General features: G+C 40.3%; 1 protein-coding gene across 2 annotated transcripts in view; it reads right to left on the bottom strand.

The window, feature by feature from the left end:
* Positions 1-6,538: 6,538 nt before the first annotated feature.
* The window catches only part of pard6a (par-6 family cell polarity regulator alpha), a 33,239-nt gene continuing 16,622 nt past the window's right edge, over positions 6,539-23,155 (bottom strand). Inside the window, exons 3-7 of one of the 2 annotated variants that reach the window (XM_008293074.1) lie at positions 16,014-16,303; positions 13,587-13,712; positions 12,828-13,027; positions 9,571-9,664; positions 6,539-7,961 (exon numbers count right to left, since the gene is read on the bottom strand). In XM_008293074.1, coding sequence (XP_008291296.1) covers positions 7,941-7,961; positions 9,571-9,664; positions 12,828-13,027; positions 13,587-13,712; positions 16,014-16,303 — 731 coding nt within the window. In that variant the 3' untranslated portion in view covers positions 6,539-7,940. Of the gene's footprint in view, positions 9,665-12,827; positions 13,028-13,586; positions 13,713-16,013; positions 16,304-23,155 lie in introns of both variants that reach the window. The other variant, XM_008293073.1, reaches the window with a different exon arrangement.

The raw sequence follows: 23,155 nt of genomic DNA, 5'->3' as shown, positions 1-23,155 counted from the left end.
ATTTGTTTCATCAACACAATACATACATTTCCTATATCAGACAAAGGGTCAGTGCAGTAAAACAACATGTACGTCAGTGCTGTTTATTATATTCATATTTTGTTGAAAAAAAATAGCAAAAGTTTATTGCAGGTTTATGAAAACAGAAAAAAAGAAACACAATAGAAACGGCGAATACCGTGCTAGCCGCCTTGTTTCAGCTACAGTTGATCTAGGATGTGTGGTGTGTTTAATTTCTTTATTATCACAAGTGAAAGGTTGTATAATCGCTCTGATAGACTTCAAGACCTGTGATATCAAAGTCTGAAAATGATTTAGTGTTTATACTCCAATAACAAAACATTTGTAACACTTCTTTACTTATTAATGACAATTCCTGGTACAGTGCTAAAGGTGGATGCTTTCATTAATCACCATTAATGTACACCTGCCCAGCCTTCGACAGAAAGAAATGCCTCACATTATATACTTCAGTTACTGCAAAATAGGACAGATCTATCTATGCATCTCTCTCTCTCTGTCCATATATATATATATATATATATATGTGTGAACAGCTGCTGAGACTTACACCTGAGTCAGAGAACCTCAGTCTGAACACTGTGACCTTTCTTTACAACTTCGACCACTCAAACTCCTATTTCCTCCAGCCATATAAACAGCCTCTAATAACCTCAGTTAAACAAACAGCTGCAGTGCTTGGTTTCACCAACCCTGTGATGGATATCACCTCTGTTTGCACTGATCACATTGCTACATTTCATCACATTGATGCTGGAATCAACTTGCACATTGCTTCCTTTTTTTCATGAACAGGAAGGCTAAGAGAGCGATGTGTGATCTTAACCCCTCGTTCACCTTGAAGGAGCTCTGAGATTTTTTTTGTAGGCCCTCAAAGAGAATCAGTGAAGTCGTTGTAAGAGGAGATGTGCTGCTCTCTGCTAGGTAAAAACAGATGAAGACACAGTGACCCAGTGCTTTGTGGAGTGATTTAAAACCTCGTGTTTGGAATTTTGGTTGTCGCCATCTGAATTTTTTTTCAAAAAGATGTGACAATATTTGGAAGAGAGGGTGTAGCTGGGTTCTTGGGCTGATCCCTCACTAGATAGCTGTCGGCTAAATCTAGTGCTACCTAGCTAGCTTGGCTCGCAAAATGACTGTAATTAGAAAATGTACTGAAACTGAAATGTGAACTGAGGATGCACTGAAAAGGTCAAAGTTCTAAGAAAAAGATATAGACCACAGTCAAACAAGTTCATGTCTGTTTAAATGTAGTGTCAAAGGAATACACTGCTACGCCTCCATCCTGATTGACAGGTCATGACTTGTTCATCACAAGGTTGCCTGTCCTACAACATATCCTGTTTCATCGTCTATTCTACTCTAAAGGGTACCATCTTCTACAATATGAGCAACATGCTCTACTGAAGAAGACTTGAAACTAGCAGCTGAGACCTACTACATCTTCTGGACAAAAATATAAACACAGGATGTAACATCAAACTGGATCCAGTCGTTCTAACATGGAGGAAAAACTATTTGTTGTTGTATTTATTGTATCTCTACTACAGAATGGACGTCATAGAACAACCAGGCCAAACAGAGAAAGAGGACTTACATTAGTTTTTAGAGTACATTCTGTTGTCTTCAGGTAAAACTTCACTGATTTTCTAGCACTGACATAGGACTCTGAAACTTTGTATGATCAAATTATACACTGCACTGGCTTTTTAACTCATTACAGATGCTGGTAATTCTACGGTCCCTGTTTTGCTTGATCCCACTGCTGCCATTGATACAGTACACCATACCACTTTGCTCTCCTGCCTTGTTTGTCATCTCTTGTATCCCAAGAACAACTTGAAACAGATTTAAATCATAGCTGACTGACAGATTATTTTCCATCATCACAGGTGATCGCTCTTCTAAGTCAGCCCCTCTGACCTGTGGTGTACCTCAAGGGTCCATGTTATTATGTTTTTCCTATACAGGCCCAGTCTTTGTTCCATTTTTGAAAAACACAATATTGCCTATCACCTTTATGCTGATGATACCTGTTGCTTACTTTAAATTCTTTGATAAGTTGTTTGGCTGATGCTTAAAATTTGGCTCTCACTAAATTACTTCAGTCTCAATGAAAATAAAACGGATATTTGATGGATTTTTGTCCCTTGTCAAATTTCTCTTTTCTTTTTGTTTCAACTTTAAAATGAGACTACTAGCTACCTGTTCAGTAAAGAATTAATTTTAAAACTGTGTCACTTGTTTATAGGTGCTTGAATGTACTATTGACAGCCTATCTGTTGGACGTGTTGTACATTAATGTCCCCAGACTTGTATCTTTAAGAAGTTCCTAGATGACACACTCGCACTTAAGGGCAAGTGGGCTTTCTCAGTGGCAGCTGTGAAACTCCGAACAGCCTCCTTCTCCAGATCAGGCCGTCATTTTCACTACCAGTGTTAAATCTTGATTGAAAACTTTTTTTTTTTTTTTCACATATTCAGACTAGGACCAATTTTTATTTTGTGTTTATTGTACAGTAAATGGTACCTTAGTGGTACTCAAAGTGCTTTACAACGTGTTTCTCATTCACCCATTCATACACCAATGGCAAAAGAGCTGCCATGCAAAGTGTCTGCCTGCCATTGGGAGGAACTTGGGGTCCAGTGTCTTGCCCAAAGATACTTCAACATGTGGAGGGACCAACTGTGCAACCAGTGGATAAGCTGCTCTACCACCAGAGCCAAAGCCACCCAGTATTAGTGACTACCCTTTATGATGTGATGCTGTTTTGGCTTAGCTTGTTTAAATGGCGTAACTAGTTTTAATTGTAGCTGATGCTGTGCAGCACTTGGGTCAACATTTGTGGTGTATAACTGTGCTGCATAAACTGACTGGACTTTTCTTTGAGCTGATACACGTCTGACCAAACATGGTGATACTTTGAAGTCTAATGAAGAAGTATGTGCATCATTGTGTCAAAGATCAAAAGAAAAAGACATTCATGTGAATTAAAATACATCCATCCATCATCTATACACCGCTTAATCCTCACTACAGTCACAGGGGGCTGGAGTCTATCCCATCTGACTCAGGGTGAGGGCAGGGGACGCCCTGGACAGGTCACCAGTCTATCACAGGGCTACACTTAGAGACAGACAACCAAGTACACTCACATTCACACCTACAGACAATTTAGAATCACCAATTAACCTCAACATGTTTTTGGACCTTGTGGGAGGAAGCCGGAGAACCCAGAGAGAACCCACGCTGCACGGGGAGAACATGCAAACTCCACGCAGAAAGATCCTGGGTGTCCTAACTGGGATGCAAACTGGGGTTTTTCTGGCTGTGAGGTGATGGTGCTAAGCACTGAGTCACTGCGCAGCCCAATTAAAATACATTTCAGCAATAAAAAATGGAAGCAAATGAGGAAATAAAGTAGCAGAAAAGAGATAGGAAGGGAAAAGGATAGCAGGAAAGAAATGAGACTGGTAAAAACAAAAGGCAAAGGAGGAAATGTAAACAAATGCAAGAAAAGTAAAATCAATAAGATTGATGGAAGAAATGGAAGAAAAGTGAGAATAGAATCGACATCATGAAATAAACAAATAGGGAAGAACAAAAGAAAAAAGAAAACGTAACAGCAGGAAAGAAAGGTGACTCTTTATGCCTTTTAATAATACTTTATTAGCATAACATCATAATTTGATAATCATCCTATCTGATCTCCAAATCACATTCACAGTTTAGTTACAGGCTCCTACAGAAAGCAGCAGTGTGCTGATTGCAGGTTACACATCACACATGTCAAATGGGAACCCTTCAACAGGCTGTCTGATGAGTCCTGCTGCACTGAGATGATTCAGTTGTGTACTGCACAGAAAACAGGACATAACATCCAAAGAAACTTAAGCATCCTCACTTTAAAAAGGCACTTTCTTTATTTTATTTTATTTTATTTTTTAAAACCAAGTACAGTCAAGAGGACATCTCCTTTGTCCAAACGCCTCCATGCTGAACTGCTGTATTGCTGTAACCAGACTACACACACAATCCAACAGTGATGTAACTTTGAGGGGTTTGGCAACATGACCATCACAAGCACAGACTGGCTGTTCACCATCAGGCACCACAGTCAGCAATGTACTTTAGAGTGGATTGTTCCCTCCCGAGCTGTTAGGGGGTAGGACGAAAGGGAACTTTTAACTAGCAAAACACATTTTTTAATGTTTTTGTTTTGTTACTTTGTCACAATTATTAGCATCAAACTGATTAAGGTTAAATGGGCTGAAGCTCGCCCTGACCGCTGAATAAAGGAACATTCTGATGGTTTAAGATGTATGCTTGTTTGTGCTCTTATCCAGAGTCAGAGAAGATCAATGTCATCTCTGCTCGTTCAGCACTGAGATGCACCTCCAAAGTGTTTAGCCTAGCTTAGCACAGAGACTGAATGATAACTGATGTTTAAAAAAATGGCCACAAATGCTTAAGCTGATTTAACCCACAAAATGTACTTAGTAGTTCAGAAACTAGCATAACACAACAACCAGGGCAGTGCTACAACCACAAAGAGTTCCTAAGAAGCTGTGTGTGGTGACACCGGCTGTCTAATGAGAGCTCAGCTATTAAACAGATTCAGGGTCTGTTTTCCTTCATACATTATTGAACATGACATAAAAAATTAGACTGCTATTATGAAAAATTAAACAAACGTTTCGGGTTTCATACAAATGTCATTAGTACTGTACAACACTTGACTGTGGTTGGTTAACAAATAGCTCCGATGCTAATGAAAGCACAGGAGCCATTAGACATTTCTGGTTGAATCCTTCTCTATAATTTTTCCACAGGGAAAATGTATGTACAGTAATTACGACCCTTTTGGAGCTGGAGATTAGGAGCAGGAGGTAGAATGGTATTTGAGCTAAGCTAGAATAAACATATCCTAAATCCATGTACTAGGTAAAAAGAGACACAGCGGTCTTTTCACTTGACTTAAGAGAAGAATTTTTGAATGTTCTTTTAATGCTGGTACATACTAAGGGCTCCTGTAGCAGTTGCCTCATAACCCACTTCCTTCCCTAAGTTAGTTTGTCATCATTTGACTACACACAGATTTAATAAAGAAAACAGCCCATGTCATATGTCTACATTTGACCTTCAAACAAGAAAAGGGCTTCAAGATGAGGTTCACATGTAGGAGCCACTTCTGTTGCCATCATTGTTTTATTCTATATTGTACCTTTGTGGTGAAAATGTACAATTAAACAATAGGCCAACATTGCATGACAGTGTGTCTGGCGCCTTCAGGAGGTCCAGTTTGCCCAGCAATAGTGCACACTTCATTTTGTTTAGGTGCTCAGAATTTGACTTCAAATGACCATCAGCCACTCAGTGTTTGTCTCAGTAGTGTAAAACTGTAAGCTTGTTGGAAGGGACACAAAATGCCAACCATGTAACAGCAACAAGAGATGATCCATACAGTTACGGATACAATTATAAGTCATGAGAAGCACCTAACATGTGACCCTTGGAATGACATGTGCCGACATGCACATCAATGCTACTTCATTTTGGGAACATTCCTGGATTTCCATCACGAACATGGAACATTTAGGCATGCATTCATTAAAAAATTAAAGCAGAATTTAGGTTCAACCTAAAAATGTGGAATTGGCCGCCTCTGAATAAGACTTCACTCATGTTCAGTTCGGCTATTCGAATCACATTTCGCTAAAAACAAACAAAACACTGTGAATAATAAGACAATCAGAACGACCTAGCACATACACACTGTTCATGTCAGTCCTCTGTCTCCTCTCATACACAATTGAAAAGTACAAGAATAAGAAAAATAGTCTCCATATTTTACACATATTATAAAATGTTCTTTTACATAAAAACTTCTCTCAGGTAATGAAAATCTCCCTTGTAATATGACATTACAGATATTCCATTTACATTTCTATTTTACATTAACATACATTAAGAGGGAACATTTTTTTTGTATTTTGTGTGTGTCTGTGTGAGTTTTAAGCAGTTGTTGACATCAAACTGTGAAAAATTATAACAATGTCCTCAGATACACTTGATTTTTCTTTCCTGGCTGCTGAACAGCATCAGTGCACTTGGAAAGTAAACTCAAGTGGTTTCCTTTTCGTCTAGATCTTTTCTAGAAGTATCTTACCAACTATCATGTTCACAAAAAATAAATGTGGTCTGCTGACAATTTACGTTGGTTTAGCATCAAGGGTTTTATTTTCAGACTCAGTACCTCATTTGAATGATATCGAGGGTTTGACTGGAGGTGTCTCCGTGGCAGCTCTGCCCTCAGTGGCAGCCTAACCCACATTTGAACAACACAACGCCACAGCAGGACATACTGGAGTTAAATCACTGTGCACACCCAGGACAGTGGTGGGATCAGAAACTCCATTTGTTGGATATGATTATATAAATAATTTGACTACCACAGATAAATATAGTGCTACTCAGTACTCAGTGTTCATCTCTAATTCTGTGTGTTTTCAGGTAACAAACGAGAATGAATCTGTGACAGCTCTCCTGTATGTATCGGCCGAGCAGGAGTGGACAACGTGATCACCTGACCTGCCTCAGAGAGTGGGTTTGTCTGTTTGGGGGTCAGAACAGACTCAGGTTTGGTCAAATCAAGTCTGGTATTTTGTTCCTTAATGAACAGCTGGCCACAAATGACATCTCACAAACTGTGTGACTGTCACAAACTACAATTCTCATTGTTCAACGATGATTGAAAAAAAAGTGGTAATTAAAGAGTTTGAAGAGTAATTTTAAACTCCTTGATCTGAGTGATGAGCTGTGCAGTCTTGCCAGTGACGTCACACTATTCCACTGAGCAACAGGTGCTGATAGGATGTGCTGCAATGTATCAGCAAGAACAGGGAAGAAGACTGCAAGCTAGTATACACAGATACAAGCAATGCTGCATATTAAGCTTTGCAAACGTATTTTTTTGGCCTCAAGGTTACACAATGCATTCTGGTGAGAATCATGGAATATTAACAGAATTCTTGATTGTTGACAAGAAGCCTTGACGAGGTCCTTTTACAAGGTAACATAAGCATGACGGGTTTTCTTCCACATCCTCGGGACACGAGTGTTCAAAGCCGGGTTAGACCAACATGGCATTGAGTAAGCGTTTAGACTATCAGAGGGCGCTGAGCACATGCAGATTATTGAGCTCTGTGTAACACTTTTTTCAGGGTCTTGCTCTGAATTGAATGAGAGAGTACTGAATTGCTTGAATAACTAGAGAATACAGTAAGATAGTGCATTATACAAGATAGCTGCAGTTGGGACATTAGCCAAGGCCAAGCTCAAGAGAACTTTATACATTTCCTATTGTGTGCTGATTATTTTCTGACAGTTTTTCAGTTTGAGATTCAGGTGAATTGGATTTTGGTAAAATGTGAAGAAGAGCATGTGACAATGAAAAAACGCAGTGTGTGACACAGTCATCCAGCATCTCTGACTGTAAGGTAACAGCCCCAAAGCTCCAAGACATACACACCAGTTACAAACGTATATGACCCAGATAAGAGTACAGGAGCACTCCACATGACAGGCATTTCATTATTTTGGCCCCTGATATTGATGCTTGATTCCATGTTTCTGTATTTTGTTTGGTCTAAGATGAAACAGATGTCTCCACTTAATAGATTCTTAAATTTACAGAGAAAATCATATAAAAACACCTATGTAACACCTTTTCAGGCCCTTCTCCTTCTTTCTTCTATAACAGTTGTACAAATCACAACGCAAATGAGTTTGTATAGTTGCATGTGTACGCTATAGTTCAAGTAGTGCACTACTTTAATGTTGTCAGAGCAACAAACAATGTGGTATGGTGTGTCTTGTGTGTACAAACTGCTTGGGCGTCTCCACTTGCTATTTCGCTTCATGAATGTGCAACAGGACTCTGTGAATGTACATACAGAAAAAAGAGGGTGTGGTGATTAATAAATGCTCTCTCAGCCAATCACATTACTGCTCTCTGAAGGAGCTGTGCTCTGGTGATACTCTTCTGCAATCAGAGGCTGCAAGTTTATGAACATGAGCGTCCTTCTGCCTTCAGAGGCTGCAGGTGTTTATTGAACTAAAGAAGAAGCTTACACTGAGAAGAAGATACTGTCAGAATCAACCATATTTGTTTATATAGATTCATTTAGACTGATTAGACTGATTTACTGGTGTTTCTGCTTTGATCAAAATAAACCTTTATTTCACATGCCAACCAAATGTAATGACTGTAAGGCAAGTAGTAGTGGGTTCAAACATATTTTTAAAATGATTTTTCAGTTACTGTTGTGCTTGTGCTGCAAATACTTCACTTGCTGTGGTTGACAAAAATCATCCAAGTCATCGTAGTGTAAAGTGTCACCAGAAAGGCATTTATTTGTGGCTAAGATCCAATTTCCACCAAAACACCAACAACTTTCTTTGTGCTGCTGCATTTGAATGAGCCCCACACCTGTCTGGTCTTCTGCTTCCACCTGTGCACCATGCGCTGTGCACCGGGCATCAAAATGTCACACAGATGGACAAAGAGAATATCAAAATCAGAGCGATGCTAAACTGACACGCTTGTCTTGCTGTGAAAATAGAACCCTTAATGTTTTACACTCTATTGATCTTTCATTGTCTTGTTTGATTCAGCAGTTAAACTGCCGTTATTAGTGATGTATCTGATTGGTGCACCTGTAGGTTTGGAGGTTTGCAGGTTTTGTAGTACTTCACAAGCAATTTTGGATAAAGACCTTTTCTTAACGTGTTGACATCAAACTGACGTATGGCTTTTACGGGAGCATTTATACTCATTTCTCAGTTTTGCCCATATTAATCAGTTAATACATTATGGCATCTAAATCATTTCCATAGGCTTATTATAATATAATAACACAAATAATATATATTTTTTTGCTTACAGAACCTGACTGTTCAGCTCCAAATGTCACCTCGGTCACATGTTGCAGACATATAAAAAGTTTCTACGGGTTGCCTGTAAATTGTAAAAGTCAATAATCCACCAAGGCTGGCAAGAGGTAAGAAACTAGTAGACTGTTCTGAACGAGGTTTGTGTGGTCCTGTCAGTGTACTTAACCTGTCCACACCTCCCTTCACTTTAAAAAGAGAAACTTGCAGGGGATCAACAGGGAGAACTTTTAGAAAAAAAAGATGCTGCTGAGTCTGTCCTCTGACAGATAACTGGACAGTTATCTGGAATCGTCATGGTTACAGCACTGCGACTGTAACATTCCATAATCCCTTAGTTACAGTCAAGGTGTCATTTGTTGTCATGGCTACAGTGTAATTATGTTGCCATCCTCTCTCATGCTCTCTTGACTGCTATTAGCTGTGTGGGCAGGGTTTCCGTTGTGATTGGACATCATCATAGAGCTGTCACTCAGGGATGCTCCGATGCTGCTGGGCAACGAGACGCTCTGTGGGAGGGACCTACCCACAGTGAAGTTGTGTGGCCTGTTGCTAGGTGAGTCTCTGTTGAGGTTAGTGCTGTTACTGTTAGTTACCCTGTGGGAGTCGTAGGGTGTCAGGCAGTCGTTCTCCAGAATGAGGTCGCCGTCGTCATCTTCATCGTCACTGTCGCCCTCAGCAATGCTGTTGCTGTAGTAACGACAAATGTGATGGCAAATGATTTTAGAATGAATCTAGAAGTTTAACATTTTGTGATGAACAAAACAATACAAGCTGTGTTCATCTGTTCTCCTACTTTGTTCACCTTATGTCGCTTCCACCCACAGTCCAAAGACATGCAGGGCAGGTCAGTTGGTAAATTGACCATTCATATGGACATGCTTGATTGTCTGTCTCTCTGTGTTAGTGTTGTGATGGACTGACGTCCTTTCAATGGTGTACCCTGACTTTTGCCCACTGTCAGCTGGGATAGGCTCCAGCCCCCCGTAACCCTCTGTAGGAGAGAGTGGGTATAGCTGATGGATGGATAAATGAGTGTCCACCTTATGAATGTAAGTTCAGCATTCATTTGTAGCATTAAATTTTTAGCTATGGCTTGGTCTCCACCAGCAGCTAAAAGGTCCATGGCGTTCTGCTGCAGCTTTCGTCAGACACAACAGTGTATGGACCTGTACATTTTGCCTGAAACAGCAAGACTTTGCAGCAGTGCTAAGACCTGATCCCCTTAGCTAAACTGACAGTATTTGCATACATACGATGACAAAAACCATTTACATAATCCACTAAGTTTTTAGGAGGCTCACCTGCAACAAAACCATCCTGTACAACAGTTGAAGGACCACACACTGCATGAACAAAAACCAAGTCATTTGGACAAAAGCCAGCACTTTCCTGGATGACCTTTTGGGCTGCCAACAATAACCAATTCAATCCTTCCTCCCAGTCCTTCCCCATTTCCACAACATAGACTCCAATTACTGATGAAATCGCTGCAGAGCACCCTGACTCTGCAGATAGCATGCAGGTGCACAAGTTATGCTTCACTCCCAGCTGTCACAGGACCTGTTTAGACACATGGGAAGTTAGAACCTTGGTCACTGGATCACATACGGAATGCTAAAAATGGAGATGAACTGAGTTAAAGCCTTAACCATTGCCTTCAGTGAAATGGAAGCCAAAGGAAAAGCTGCTGGATATCTCATAGATAGGCCCATCACAGTCAACATACATGTATAACCAGATCTAGATGGAGGCATGGCCCCACGCAATCTATGATTAAATGCTCAAATGATTGTCCTTGGGATAAAGGATTGCAGGCCTAAAACCATTATTTGGTTTACCAGCAAGCTAGCAAGTATGAGCATGACTAAAGAAATAGTGAAAGACTCAGTTGTTAGTTTTTTTTACTCTCACATGCCACAATCATGCACTATTTCCAACGTCAGCTCACTGAAATGCTAGCTAGGTACAACTACCTGAAAAACTGCCTTATCTAGCACAGTTGCAAACACATGGTACCCACTTGTACACCAACATGCCCTCCAGAACAAAGTATCCTTGGGTAATGTCTCACATCTCACCAGCAGACAAAACTTCCAACCCACAGAGTAGATACTGACCACTCCTTTCAATGGCAATGTGAGGCGAACCCCAAAAACTTCTTGCACCAGCGCACAAACCAGCACAGTCTCATGATGTGGCACAGAATTTAAACTCACATCAAAGTTGCTGATGCAGGTGAAAAAGACTGCAAGATCTTTATTGGAACACGTTTCTCACCGCCAACCAAGAAGACAAAGGCGAAGGTGATAAGTTAGTTCAAAAACCTGAGCCCTCCTTTGGGTCGCCCACCGGTTTTGTCTCTGAAGTAGTGGAGCAAAGCATTGTGGGAGTGTGTGATGGCAACTGATGCATAGCTTTTGATTTTACCAGCAGACACAAGTCCTTCCAATGGCCCTCCCCACAGCAGCAATTACTCCATGTGGCTCCATCAGTCGACCAGTAAATGCAGGCTTATGCGACGGACCTGACTTTAGAAAATCTTCACAACCACTACGAAGTTAGCAATCACATCCACCCCACAATGTCTGGAATTAACAAAAGCAGTACAAAACCCTGCTGAAGGAACCTCAGGAACTAACTGTAATTAAGCCTGCTTTACTTCTTGTCTTACTCTTTCAGTGCCCTGCTGATTTTTCTCCAACTCAAGCTGCTTACGCTCTGTCTTTCTCCTTATTCTCTATTTCCGCTTTTAAACATATCTTCTCATGCTCAAACTGCTAACAACTCTTTCTGCTGCTCAAAAGTCAACCCACCTATCTGCATCCCATCTGGCACTGGCGCAGGTAGTGGCTCTGATTCTTGCTTAAACAATGAAACCAAGGCCAGATCCTGAACCTCATCTTTACGTTTTTTTCTCCATACTATAATAATCAGCTATTTGAAATAATTGATCCTAATAATTGATATGTGCATTGAAAAATGCAGGCAGAGTTCTGATTTGTTTTGCTGCTTTATTTCCTTGAACTGGTAGGTTACTACAAAGCACTTTCTGCCCCACGTCTGGTGCAGCCTTTCAAACTGGAAGTGGAGAGCTAGTCATGTGTCATAACACACTTGACACTTGTCGTTCAGACAATATGCACGACAGGGACTGAAAGAGCCACAGCAAGGGCCATCTCTGAAATTGGACCAAAACATCAAGTGACTTTATGCTGCTACAAATGATACTAATCACTCTGCATTTATTCATTCTGTCATTTAATCCATTATTAAAGTAAAAATGTTAACCATAGGTTTAAAGTTCACAGTTTGTGTATGACAAACATCCCAAATCCCACTGGCATGTTTGAAAGGCATGTTATCTTTTTAAAAATCACCAACATTACACCTTTAATCAGAGCCAGTATTTGTAAAAACAAAAAGAATCATCAGATTGTCAACTTTCCGATGGATGGTAGTTTCACTGTGGTGTGTAGCTCTGTCTGGAAAATTAACCAAAACTTCAAATCACGATATTTGATACGTATGTCTCATTCAAAGATTTGCACAAAAATAAATAAAATGTTTGCACAAGATGCTGTAAATAACAAACAATTCTGTGCTCCTTGACTCACCTGCGGCCAACAGTGACAATAATTTAGAGAATAATTTGAGACTCTGAATTGGCCTGAACTCGGTCCAGTTGTGTGCTATTCAGGAAAGTCCAATTGAGTGATACCATTATGCTGCTATCAATAAAAATGTAAGCAGTAAGATATCTTTAGTATGTAGGGTCACTATGTTTTCATTATTGGTAACACCTGTGGACACTTGGAAAATGCTGAACACGTTTTTACCCAGGTGGTCATACCTTGCAGTAATGGGGTTGCTCTGAGAGGCGGGGCTTGGTGAGTCATGTGACAGAGCAGAGCCTGTAGATCCAGCTGAGCCCACAGAACCAGAGTTACCCATTGAGGTTTTACTCCCGCGATGCACAACATTGTTCCTCTGGTTGGCCGGTTTCACGGTGACAATGAGTTTGTGACTGTTGGCTACCATCATGTCTGTAACCTGAAACCACAGAGAGACTCTTACTTCTGGAAGAGGAGGAAGAAACACTGCAGTAATTTCCCAAACAAAGACAAAGTCCATCACATGAATCACGGTTTTTCAGATATAACCAAGAGCAGTGTCCTCGTAAAATCAGGCTATTCCTGCAAGCTAACTGGGATTCCACTGACTTCCACCTATTTTATTTATTTCATTGAATATTTAGTTAATAATTTCTCGGTCCCTTGTAAGGTCTCAATATTTAATATTACTGTATTACACACCTTCAGTCAGCCATGATTTGTTTTAAAAATTTTAACACACATAAATCCAGTAAAATGTCATGTCGTAATTTATAGGCAACATAAATGGAGGTCTGTTATTAGAGTTAATTTTCTTTTTTTAGGAAAATCATATGTGTGTTATATAATGTAACATAAATCATTATGTAACACACACACACACACACACACACACACACACACATGGTTAGGGACATTTTGAATACTTTTCTGTATTTATTGACTTTTCGTGGGCTCAGCAGGTTTCCAATAAGGTTCATTTCTGGCTCTATATTTACCTGATCCAAAGATTTTCCTGCTACATCGATGCCGTTCACCTCGAGAATCTCGTCGTTAACACCCAGCAGCCCCGTGCTTTCTGCTAACCCCCCTCGGACCAGACGAGATATGAATACCCCTGGAACCTGCAAGAGGACAAAAGAAGTGTCAGCCAACAGACAGACAGCATGCCCCAATATCTGCTACATTTTTGTATTATAGTATTAGCCGTTTTTTTTTTTCAAATGTGCATTATACAACTTTAGTGACTACAAACCTTTCCAATATTATTTAAATGTCAAATGGTTCAAAGTTGTACAACCTCACAGTGACAGTGTTACTTCTAAGTACAACAGTCGGGCATTTGCTCTTGATTTACTATAATAAAACTACAGACCCCACAGTAGGGACCTAGTGAAACACCAGTCAGTACACCTTTCATTTCATAGTCCACCATTATTGTTGATGATAGAATCAATCCTGCTTGTCATGAGGAATGCCAATGTTGGACAAATTCCTGGAGAGATGTTTTGTCATTCGTTAGAGACTCTTTTCTTCAGCTGCTCTTTGATCGAGGGGTTATGTTGCTCTGTCTCACTTTTTAAAAAGAGAAAAGTATTTTCTGTTGGATTCAAGTCAGATTCATACTTCGCCAGGTAACATATTTCACTTTTTTCTTGTTTCCAAACTCTTGTGACACAACGGTTTGAATCATTGTCATGCTGAAATATTCTTCCTTTGCCAAGATTCTGCATGCTGGAAGTCATCTTGTCAACCGGTATTTTGGTACCTCCAGCTTTTCACAGTGCGTTAGCGTTGCAGTCAAGACCACCGAAGCAATGACCAGGCCCCTGGTCTCAGTCGAGCAAAGTCTTGACTGAGACCAGGGGCCTGAGTTCAACATATCCAGGGAATCTTTTCATTATCTGGCTTCATGATAAGTGGTCTAACGAAGCTGGTTATCAACTTGGTAAGTCAATCCGGCGATTGTAAATCTATCTCTCTCGTTTACAAGAAAGAGGCGGACTTGGCAACAGATGACCAATCACTAACATGTACAGGTCTACTGGCACCAGACTGACATATGAAACAAATGAAGAGCAATTTGTAATATTAGAGAGACACAAAGAAAACTCCTTATGTAAACTCATCATACACACTGAAAGTAACACAGCTAAAGCAGGATAACAACTGTAGACTGTGTGCATGTTAACATATTAACCAAATTATTAGCGCAGAAGTAGATCTGACAATAATTACAATTGTACATTCAATTAAATGAACATGTAGCTTAGCTGTATTGTTTTGGCTTGTAGGACAGTGCTATTGCTTCAGTTGCAACCCTGCAGTTTAAACGCTCTGAGAGCGAGTAACAAACTGACATAAAAACATAATTCAAAGCGATGTAGGCATAAGTGTGTACAACTTCATATATTTGCCACAAGAACAATAGATTATCTTTCTATCAACCATTATGAGAAATTTAAAAAGCAGTACAGACTAAAAGTAACACAGATGCTGCACCCAAAGTCACAAAGGAAAGCTGAAAAAAAAAACACACAGACTGTGCGAAAGCATAATTAATACGATGAATAATATCACTGTCCCTTTGTGTATAAGTTGCTTAGATATAGGTTTATAGAGTCAATTTAATCATCACTATGCATCACAAGACTGGAGACTGCACGGTGGACCGGTGGTTAACACTGTTGCCTCACAGCTGGAAGATCCCTGGTTTGCGTCCTGGTTAGGATGCCTGGGATCTTTCTGTGTGGGGTTTGCATGCTCTCACAGCTTCCTCCCACGGTCCAAAAACACGCTGAGGTTAAATGATGATTCCAGATTTTCCGTAGGTGTGAATGTGAGTGTGGTTGTTTGTCTCTCTGTGTAGCCCTGTGATAGGCTGGACAACTCAAGGTGATCCTCCATTTTCCCCTATTTTTCAAAAGACCTGATTGGCCAATAGGAGGTGCTTTAATACATGCTGACCTATTTTCTGGAACATAACGTGCTATGGAGCAGGTCAGTTGCTCATCTTAAGTTAACATGGAGATGTACCTCAGAAGAACTGAACCACCATCGTAGCACTGAAAACACAGACAACCTGAAGTTACCTCGATAGCCTTGTATCCTGCTTCGTAGTACATTCCTCTGAGAATACACAGCCAAAACAAGACCAAGACTTTGAGAAGTTGAGACCAAGTCCAAGCCAAAGCCAAGGCAGGATAAGAACAAGTCAAGGCCCAGGTTAGACTAGTGTCAGTCCCATGCTGTTTGCAGAGCTTAAAGTGAAAAATAATCCTGAGCCTGAACTTTTTTGCTCTTGGGTAGGGGTACAATCTTGCTAATTATTATTGTTAAATTAACAGTTCAGCAAGTCTGTCAGTTTGAAAGGCAGCATTTTGTCTAGACTGGCAAGTAGTTGAAATAAAAAAAAGTAATCTTACCTTCTCTACACCCTGTGGTGTCACCCGCACGCTCACCCCGTCACGGATGTAGAAGCCCAGTGGTTTGTGGGTACCGTGCTTGTGGAGTCGTACCCGTCGGTGTGTCTCAGGCAAAATGTCGACATCGATGATGGATGAGATCTGTCTGAAGTTCTGCGGCAGTCCAATCAAGAGGCCTGATTTGTTCTTTGAGTGGGTGGAGCCTGAGCTTGTGGTGCGCAGTCCAGTTAAGCCTAGTCCCTTCTTACGCCTCTGGAGAGAGTTGGTGGCAAAGACGACTGGTTCATCCTCTTCAAGGAGACAGACAGAAGGATGAAGAGAGTTAATCATTAACAACAGGTGATTATCCCAAGTTTGAATGCTTTTAACAGGTAAACATGAACTTTAAAAACATACATTACATGTCATTTCATACAACATATCAGTGGTCTGGAAACCTGTCCTAAAGATTGACTTTGCTGTCAAGAAGAAAAAAACCTTCCTTTTACTTAACTTAGTTTTATTGTATTAAAAAAAACCTCCTAGTATATACTTTGTCTTTCTTAGTTACTGTCTGGGTATAAAAATGTCCAAATGTAAAAAAAAGTTTTTGTGTCACTGCATGATGCCTTCACAATAACTGGAAAATTTCTAACTCTACTTTATACACTGAAAGAAAATATATTGCTACTGAGGGGACTTGATCTGGGGTGTGTTTTCCTCAGCACACATGCTACTGAATGATCACAGAAATATGAATGAAACAGCGATTGATGGAATAGGCTATCCATAATGGGCAGCAGTGTGTCTTTATGATCTTCATGCCTTTCTGTGACTGCATGTTGCTACTGCTGTTAACAGTCAGGGCATGAGAGGATGTGTGCCCTCTAGTGTGTGCTTGAAAGAGTGTCACAAAGAGAGGGGCAGGTGGACTGGTAATTTCAGTTTATTGCAATCATTGTATTTAATATCTGGCTTATCAGAAACGACCTGACCCATAACACGCTCCTTTTCTCATGAATTTATGACTTAAATTTTGGATATTCTTTTCCCTTGAAATATTACCGGCCTCCATTTTTTTTACCCTTTCCTTTCCTTTTTTTTGTTTTGTTTGTTTGTTTAAACCTATAATTGCCCTAAAACACTGCCATAGGAAACCCAGACTGTATCTTAGCTGCCAAAACCTACCACAGAAGACAGTAGTTGAAACATGCTGATAGCGGACCAATAATTAAATCGAACAATGACTGCAGACTTTCAAACATTCCCGAATATCCAGAAGAGATTAAAACCAGCTTTTGTGTTTTGGCAAGAAAGTTGTGAGAACCTACAGCAGGGTTGACCCCTTGCAGTCATTCTCAGAGGGTTATTTACATACTTACAGAGCACCATCAGTGGTTTATTCATATAATCTAATTTAGTGGAACAGTGCACTGAATATTTTCCTGCACTTTTTTATTTTTTTTTTGGAAGAACTTTAATACAATTCAGTCCAAAAATATTATTCTCTGTCTCAGATTTCATGTGTGGATCCTTTACTCCGACTGTATGTGCAAAGGGAATTTATAAATATTTGAATTACAGTGTTTACATCATCTTCTAATTTCACACTTCCACAACTACGCATATCCCCTTTCTTCATTCTAATGAGGAGAGGGTGTGAAGGTTATGGTGGGATGTAGTAAGAAGAAAGGAAAGAAGAGAAAAAGTTCGGAGTGGGGGGAGGGGGTTGGTAGTAGTAGAGGATATCTTTTCCCCTATACTTCGCTTGCAAATATTATTTAAATGTAAAGTTAGACATACGTGATGGGGGCCTTGGTTCTAAAGAGAAAATACTTCTTTAAATGACTGTTCCACACTCTCTGCAGCTATTTCAAATTCTGAAGAACAAAGGTTTTTTTTTTCCTTTGCAGAAAAAGATGCCTGGAGCCATTAAGATTTGCAGCATTGTAAGCAGCACATGCAACAGAGTACGTATCACAACTGAGTATAGTCGAGTGGTGTCTTTACAGTAGGTTGCTAACTACTTTGTAAGTTTGTGGATGCACTGCTCTACAATTTATGCACTATGACCATCCTTATTCACTTTTAATATACCTCTAACATAACCCTGTCCCTGATAATTGTCATGTCACCTATGCTTGTCACATCTGCTATGGTAGTGATCTAGCTGTAATTTGTCACTGCAGCAAGTAAAGTCTAAAATTAAAAGGTAAACATCACAGTAGAGGACCACCTTGCGATCTTGCGGGTCCTTAGGGACCCAACTTGTGAAAACAAGTCATTTTCACTTGGCTGTGGGCAGGAGCAGGCACTGAAAAAATAAGCCGCGGGTCAAACGATTTACTGCAACCAGAAGGAGGCAGTCAACAAATAAAGGTGCACAGAAGATTAAAGTGTGGTTTTACAATACAACAGCAAAGAAAGACAAGTCTGACAGGTAGACACATTTTCCAGTTGATCAAGATGGTAAAGAACTGAACTTCTTCGTAATGTAACATGCTTTAATTTGGCACCCGAGGCAACATGCCTGGTCTGATCTCTGAGGTCAAATCACGCTCTCCTTCAAGATAAAGAACTCCTTCCTTCAAATATAGTTTAAAAAAAAAAGAGATTATTCTGTCTGCTGTTTTGTAGATGACGGTTAGGGTTTAAGAACCCGTGATACTCAAATGTTTTACTTATGCTGTTCATGGTTGTTCTGGCAAACATGACAGGAAGAGCTAAAACAAACAAAATCAAATGTTAATAACTGATGCACACAGAAAACATCTACTAATTCTGTTTATACTGTCAGTCCAACCCTCCCCATGCTGAGAGTCTATCTGAGACTACAGGCTCACTAACTCGCCTTGATTAAAGATTAATATGAGAGGATTGTAGGGGGATTTCGAGGAACCTCTGTATCTGAGCAAGCTGTGGAGGGTCAGGATTCATAATTGAGACACTGAAACAGATTTAACACTGACAGAAATAATCTGTGTCTATAATCCCATCGTCGCTGCAGATGACTCTCTTTTGTCTCAGTCTTTGAGGTCTCGGCAGCCTCTATCAGCATGTATGTATGCATACACCAGGGAGAGCCGTTATTGTACTCTGGGGACAGCTTTTAGCAGTGCTGGGTGCTCAAGAGACAGGGCTGCTAGGTCAGACCGTTATTCCATTCCTGAATGTCACAAGGAACACAGCAGCCACTCCCTTTCTGTTTCCACATCTTCTTTCAGTGTCTGGTTGTAACTACGGCTGCTGACCAGATTCTTTTAAAGCTTTATTGTTTAATTTCAGTGTCAACTAGTGTCCAGTTTGATGTGTAGTCTTGTTGGACATGAACAACAGCATTTTTTTTTCAATTTTCTTGTGAATCCTGAGTCAAACCAACCAATCTATCACTTTAGACCTATTTGTCTACTGATCAGCCTTTGCAAACCATTTCAATAAAATCTGTAATCTTTAAGTCCCCTAAAGGCTTTCCTATTGATGCCCAATATATTGTTGTAAGGGGTTGCAGGGGCTGCTGCCTCGCAGCAAGAAGGTTGCTGCTTCGCGTCCCAGTGGGGGCACTGGAACCTTTCTGCGTGGAGTTTGCATGTTCTCCCCGTGCAGCGTGGGTTCTCTCCGGGTTCTCCGGTTTCCTCCCACAGTCCAAAAACATGTTGAGGTTAATTGGTGATTCTAAATTGTCCGTAGGTGTGAATGTGAGTGTGCTTGGTTGTCTGTCTGTAAGTGTGGCCCTGTAACAGACTGGTGACCTGTCCAGGGTGTCCCCTGCCTTCGCCCTAAGTCGGCTGGGATAGACTCCAGCCCCCCACGACCCTAGTGAGGATTAAGCGGTGTATAGATAATGGATGGATGGATACTGTTGTAAGGACAAAATTTCTTCTGATAGTGGCAATAGATAATGCAGAACATGCTCTGGACTGGAAACACCACGTAAGACCTGATTGTGAATAGTGCATTCTGCTCCTCTCTCCTCATCTCTTCTGCTTTGTGTTGTTGCCTGTCTGCCACACACAGGACATACAAATGAGAGACGGAAATAGACTCTAGGTTCATTGCTACCTTACAGTGAATAAACATTAATTTTGTGTCGCACTTGTCCATAATTAGTTATTCATCCTAAACATAGTCGAATTGTAGTAGACTTTAAGCCCCTCCCCCTCTACCAGCAGTACCTGTGGAGCAGTCAGAGCCTTCATAACAGCAGCAAAAAGGGGTAGGTCACAGGAGAGAACCAACCAGAAAAACAGTGGACACCATCAGGCTTTCATTTTGAGACAAGGCTTAAGTTTCAACCACATTTCTGTGACGTGTATTTCACATACACAAACATACACCAGAACAGAGGGTTCTCATACGAAAGTATTTCAGCAATGCAGCAAGCAAAGCAACATTCCATCAACACTCGTACAACAATTTGTAATGCTGAAGAATGTATGACTGACAACACATCTTCCAACTTCATGCCATGACATCATTTGTTCAACAGTGTTTGTCTGATTAGACCCACACGTTTTACCAGGATATCAAAAGAGACAGTATGCTCACACATGTACGAGTTTTAGTTATGCTAGTCACAGGCCATTGTTTTTATACTTGCACCCCCTTGCTGGTCTTTACATTAACAGACCTGTGGAGCAGACTAGAGGTCAGCCGTTCAGGATTTTCCAGGCCTGACAGAACACAAGGATGACTATTTAAGAAAATCGATAACTGATGTTTGGAACACACTTACAACATGCAGTCAGTATGAGAATACCACATACTTAACAAAATCTTGTTAAAAATGCTTTTGTTTATTATTTTGTTTTGCACATGTTTGATTTAAAGAAAACTTCAACATTTATCCTTTTGGTGTTGATGGGCAGTGACTCATGATCTCTAATCAATCAGGCCAGAACACTGCTCAAGACCATAGAATAACTAAAGATAGAGAGAGGCGGCTAAATGAAAGCATAACTCGTGCATTTTTTTGAAAAAAATAGTTTTTAAAAGGAATTTGCTAAAATAAAAACAATACACATCATCAGAAAAACGCTGAATTTTGGATCTGATAATCGCTCAGGGGCTCAGGGAAGTGCACTTCCTGTGATGATTCACAGGAGGTGTACTAATGAAACTGGTTGTTTCTCTCATTTACCCGCCTCTCCACAGCTTGTTGGACTGTTGTTAAAACAAAGAGGAAAGAGAAATGAAAAGAATCCTAAGCATCATGTCACACATTTATACTGACTTTGTCAAGTCTTATGTAAGACAGTTATTTAGTTGAAGAAGAGAAACAACAAACAAAATAAAGGCAGCTTCACTGCTGGAGACAAATACCTGACTGCATTCCTCATACAGATTCTGTGTGTGTGCGTGTATGTGTGTGTGTGTGTGTGTGTGTGTGTGCGTGAGAGAGAGAGAGAGAGAGAGAGACAGAGAGAGAGTGCATACATTAGGTCATTAAGAAGTAACATTGACCGACAAACAGAAACAATAATAGTTGGAGAAAACACACTAATGCACAATGATCACATATACATGCTCACTGTCTCCACTTAAGGAGTGTGTTTCCTGACAAGGCAGACAGAACAGAGACGGAACCTCACAGGAAACTGCCAGACTAGAGCCTGAAGGTACAGACACTGCTAAGCCCCCCTCTACACACACACACACACACACACACACACACACACACACACACACACACACACACACACACACACACAGCTCTACGTTTGCTGGTTAGAAGGATGTAGGCTTTCTCCTCACTAGTGGCTACATTTCACAATAGGTGGGCCAAAGATAATAAGAATATTATTTCCAATAATAATTTTGTTTTTAAGCATACTTGGAAAAAAAAAAAAAGAAAAAAAAAAGCTATTTTATACATGCATGCAGCCCTAAACATTCAACATTAGCCCAGTGTCCAAAGTTCTTCAATACCGTTGAATGAACACAATGTTGGAGAATCTGATGTATCGAGGGGATCATTGGAGGACTGTCTTATGATCCCCTCAATCCCCACCAGACGGTGATTCAGACAGAAAGGGAGAAAAAGCCAAAAAGTTCTGTTAGCTACAGGTGAACAAAAAATGACATCTATTCTCAAAAAATGTCATTTGACAAATCTGGTTGCCTCATGCCAACTGTGATGCAGAAAACCATCCAAATGAATCTGGACTCTGATACTTGATTGATGACATTGCAGAGAGAAAAAAACTCCTTTATAGCTTGTAAGCTACATGAATGCACCTTATTACTATATGTATACTGTGGCTGTGACCTTTTCATGTTTTGATGGAGCAGTAGCATCATTATGTATTGTACCTTAATGTCAGCCAATATATTTGTGTTGAATGTGTCTTTGGTAGAGGCCATCATGTCATTAGCACCTCTCTGCCACTCCAGCTTGTGTTTTAGGCATATTGCAGTGACTGTACCAATTCTAGTGTGTGTTGTTTGAGTGTGTGTTCTGTGTAGATTTTCTGTGTTAGGTTTGTGTTGCAGCGGTGAAGACAGGACCAGTCTTTTGCAATGCCAGGGATGTTTTTTGAAGTAAATCCTGGTGAATTGCTATTGAGTATCATGTTCCTAAATGCTAACTGGTGATTCTAAATTGTCTGTAGGTGTGAATGTGAGTGTGTATGGTTGTCTCTCTGTGTTCCCTGTGATAGACTGGTGACCTGTCCAGGACGAACCCTGTATTCACCCTTAGTCAGCTGGGATAGGCTCCAGCCCCCTACAGAGGGTAAAGCTATGAATAGACAATGGATGGATGTTCCTAAATTTCTGCCAGAGACAGAAATGACAGATGAAGAAAGGAAAGGATGAAGAAGAACGATGTATAGACCAGAAGTGAGTTCATCACAGTGCGCTTGTCACTTAAATGTCAAAAGATTCCAAAGTGTGTCTTGGAACCCCTGTGCCTCTAAGGGCAAGTTTTATACAAGCTAAAGTAGAAAATCAATGCAACACATGTGTGATTGTTTACACAAGCTGGTGATCACTGAAACAACATTGAGTACAACATTTGTGATCTTCAAGGTATGAACATGGTTATAAAATGAACGTGAACATTAGGACTTTCTCATCTTTGGACCTACAGCTATGTCTATCTGAATTGTACATTATCACTCCATGTTGCTGCCACAGGAATTGAAAAATCTGATCAGGAGATTTTA

Source organism: Stegastes partitus, unplaced genomic scaffold, assembly GCF_000690725.1.
Source record: "Stegastes partitus isolate 25-593 unplaced genomic scaffold, Stegastes_partitus-1.0.2 Scaffold856, whole genome shotgun sequence".
Lineage (NCBI taxonomy): Eukaryota > Metazoa > Chordata > Actinopteri > Pomacentridae > Stegastes > Stegastes partitus.
This window is presented reverse-complemented; position numbering and strand designations above follow the sequence as displayed.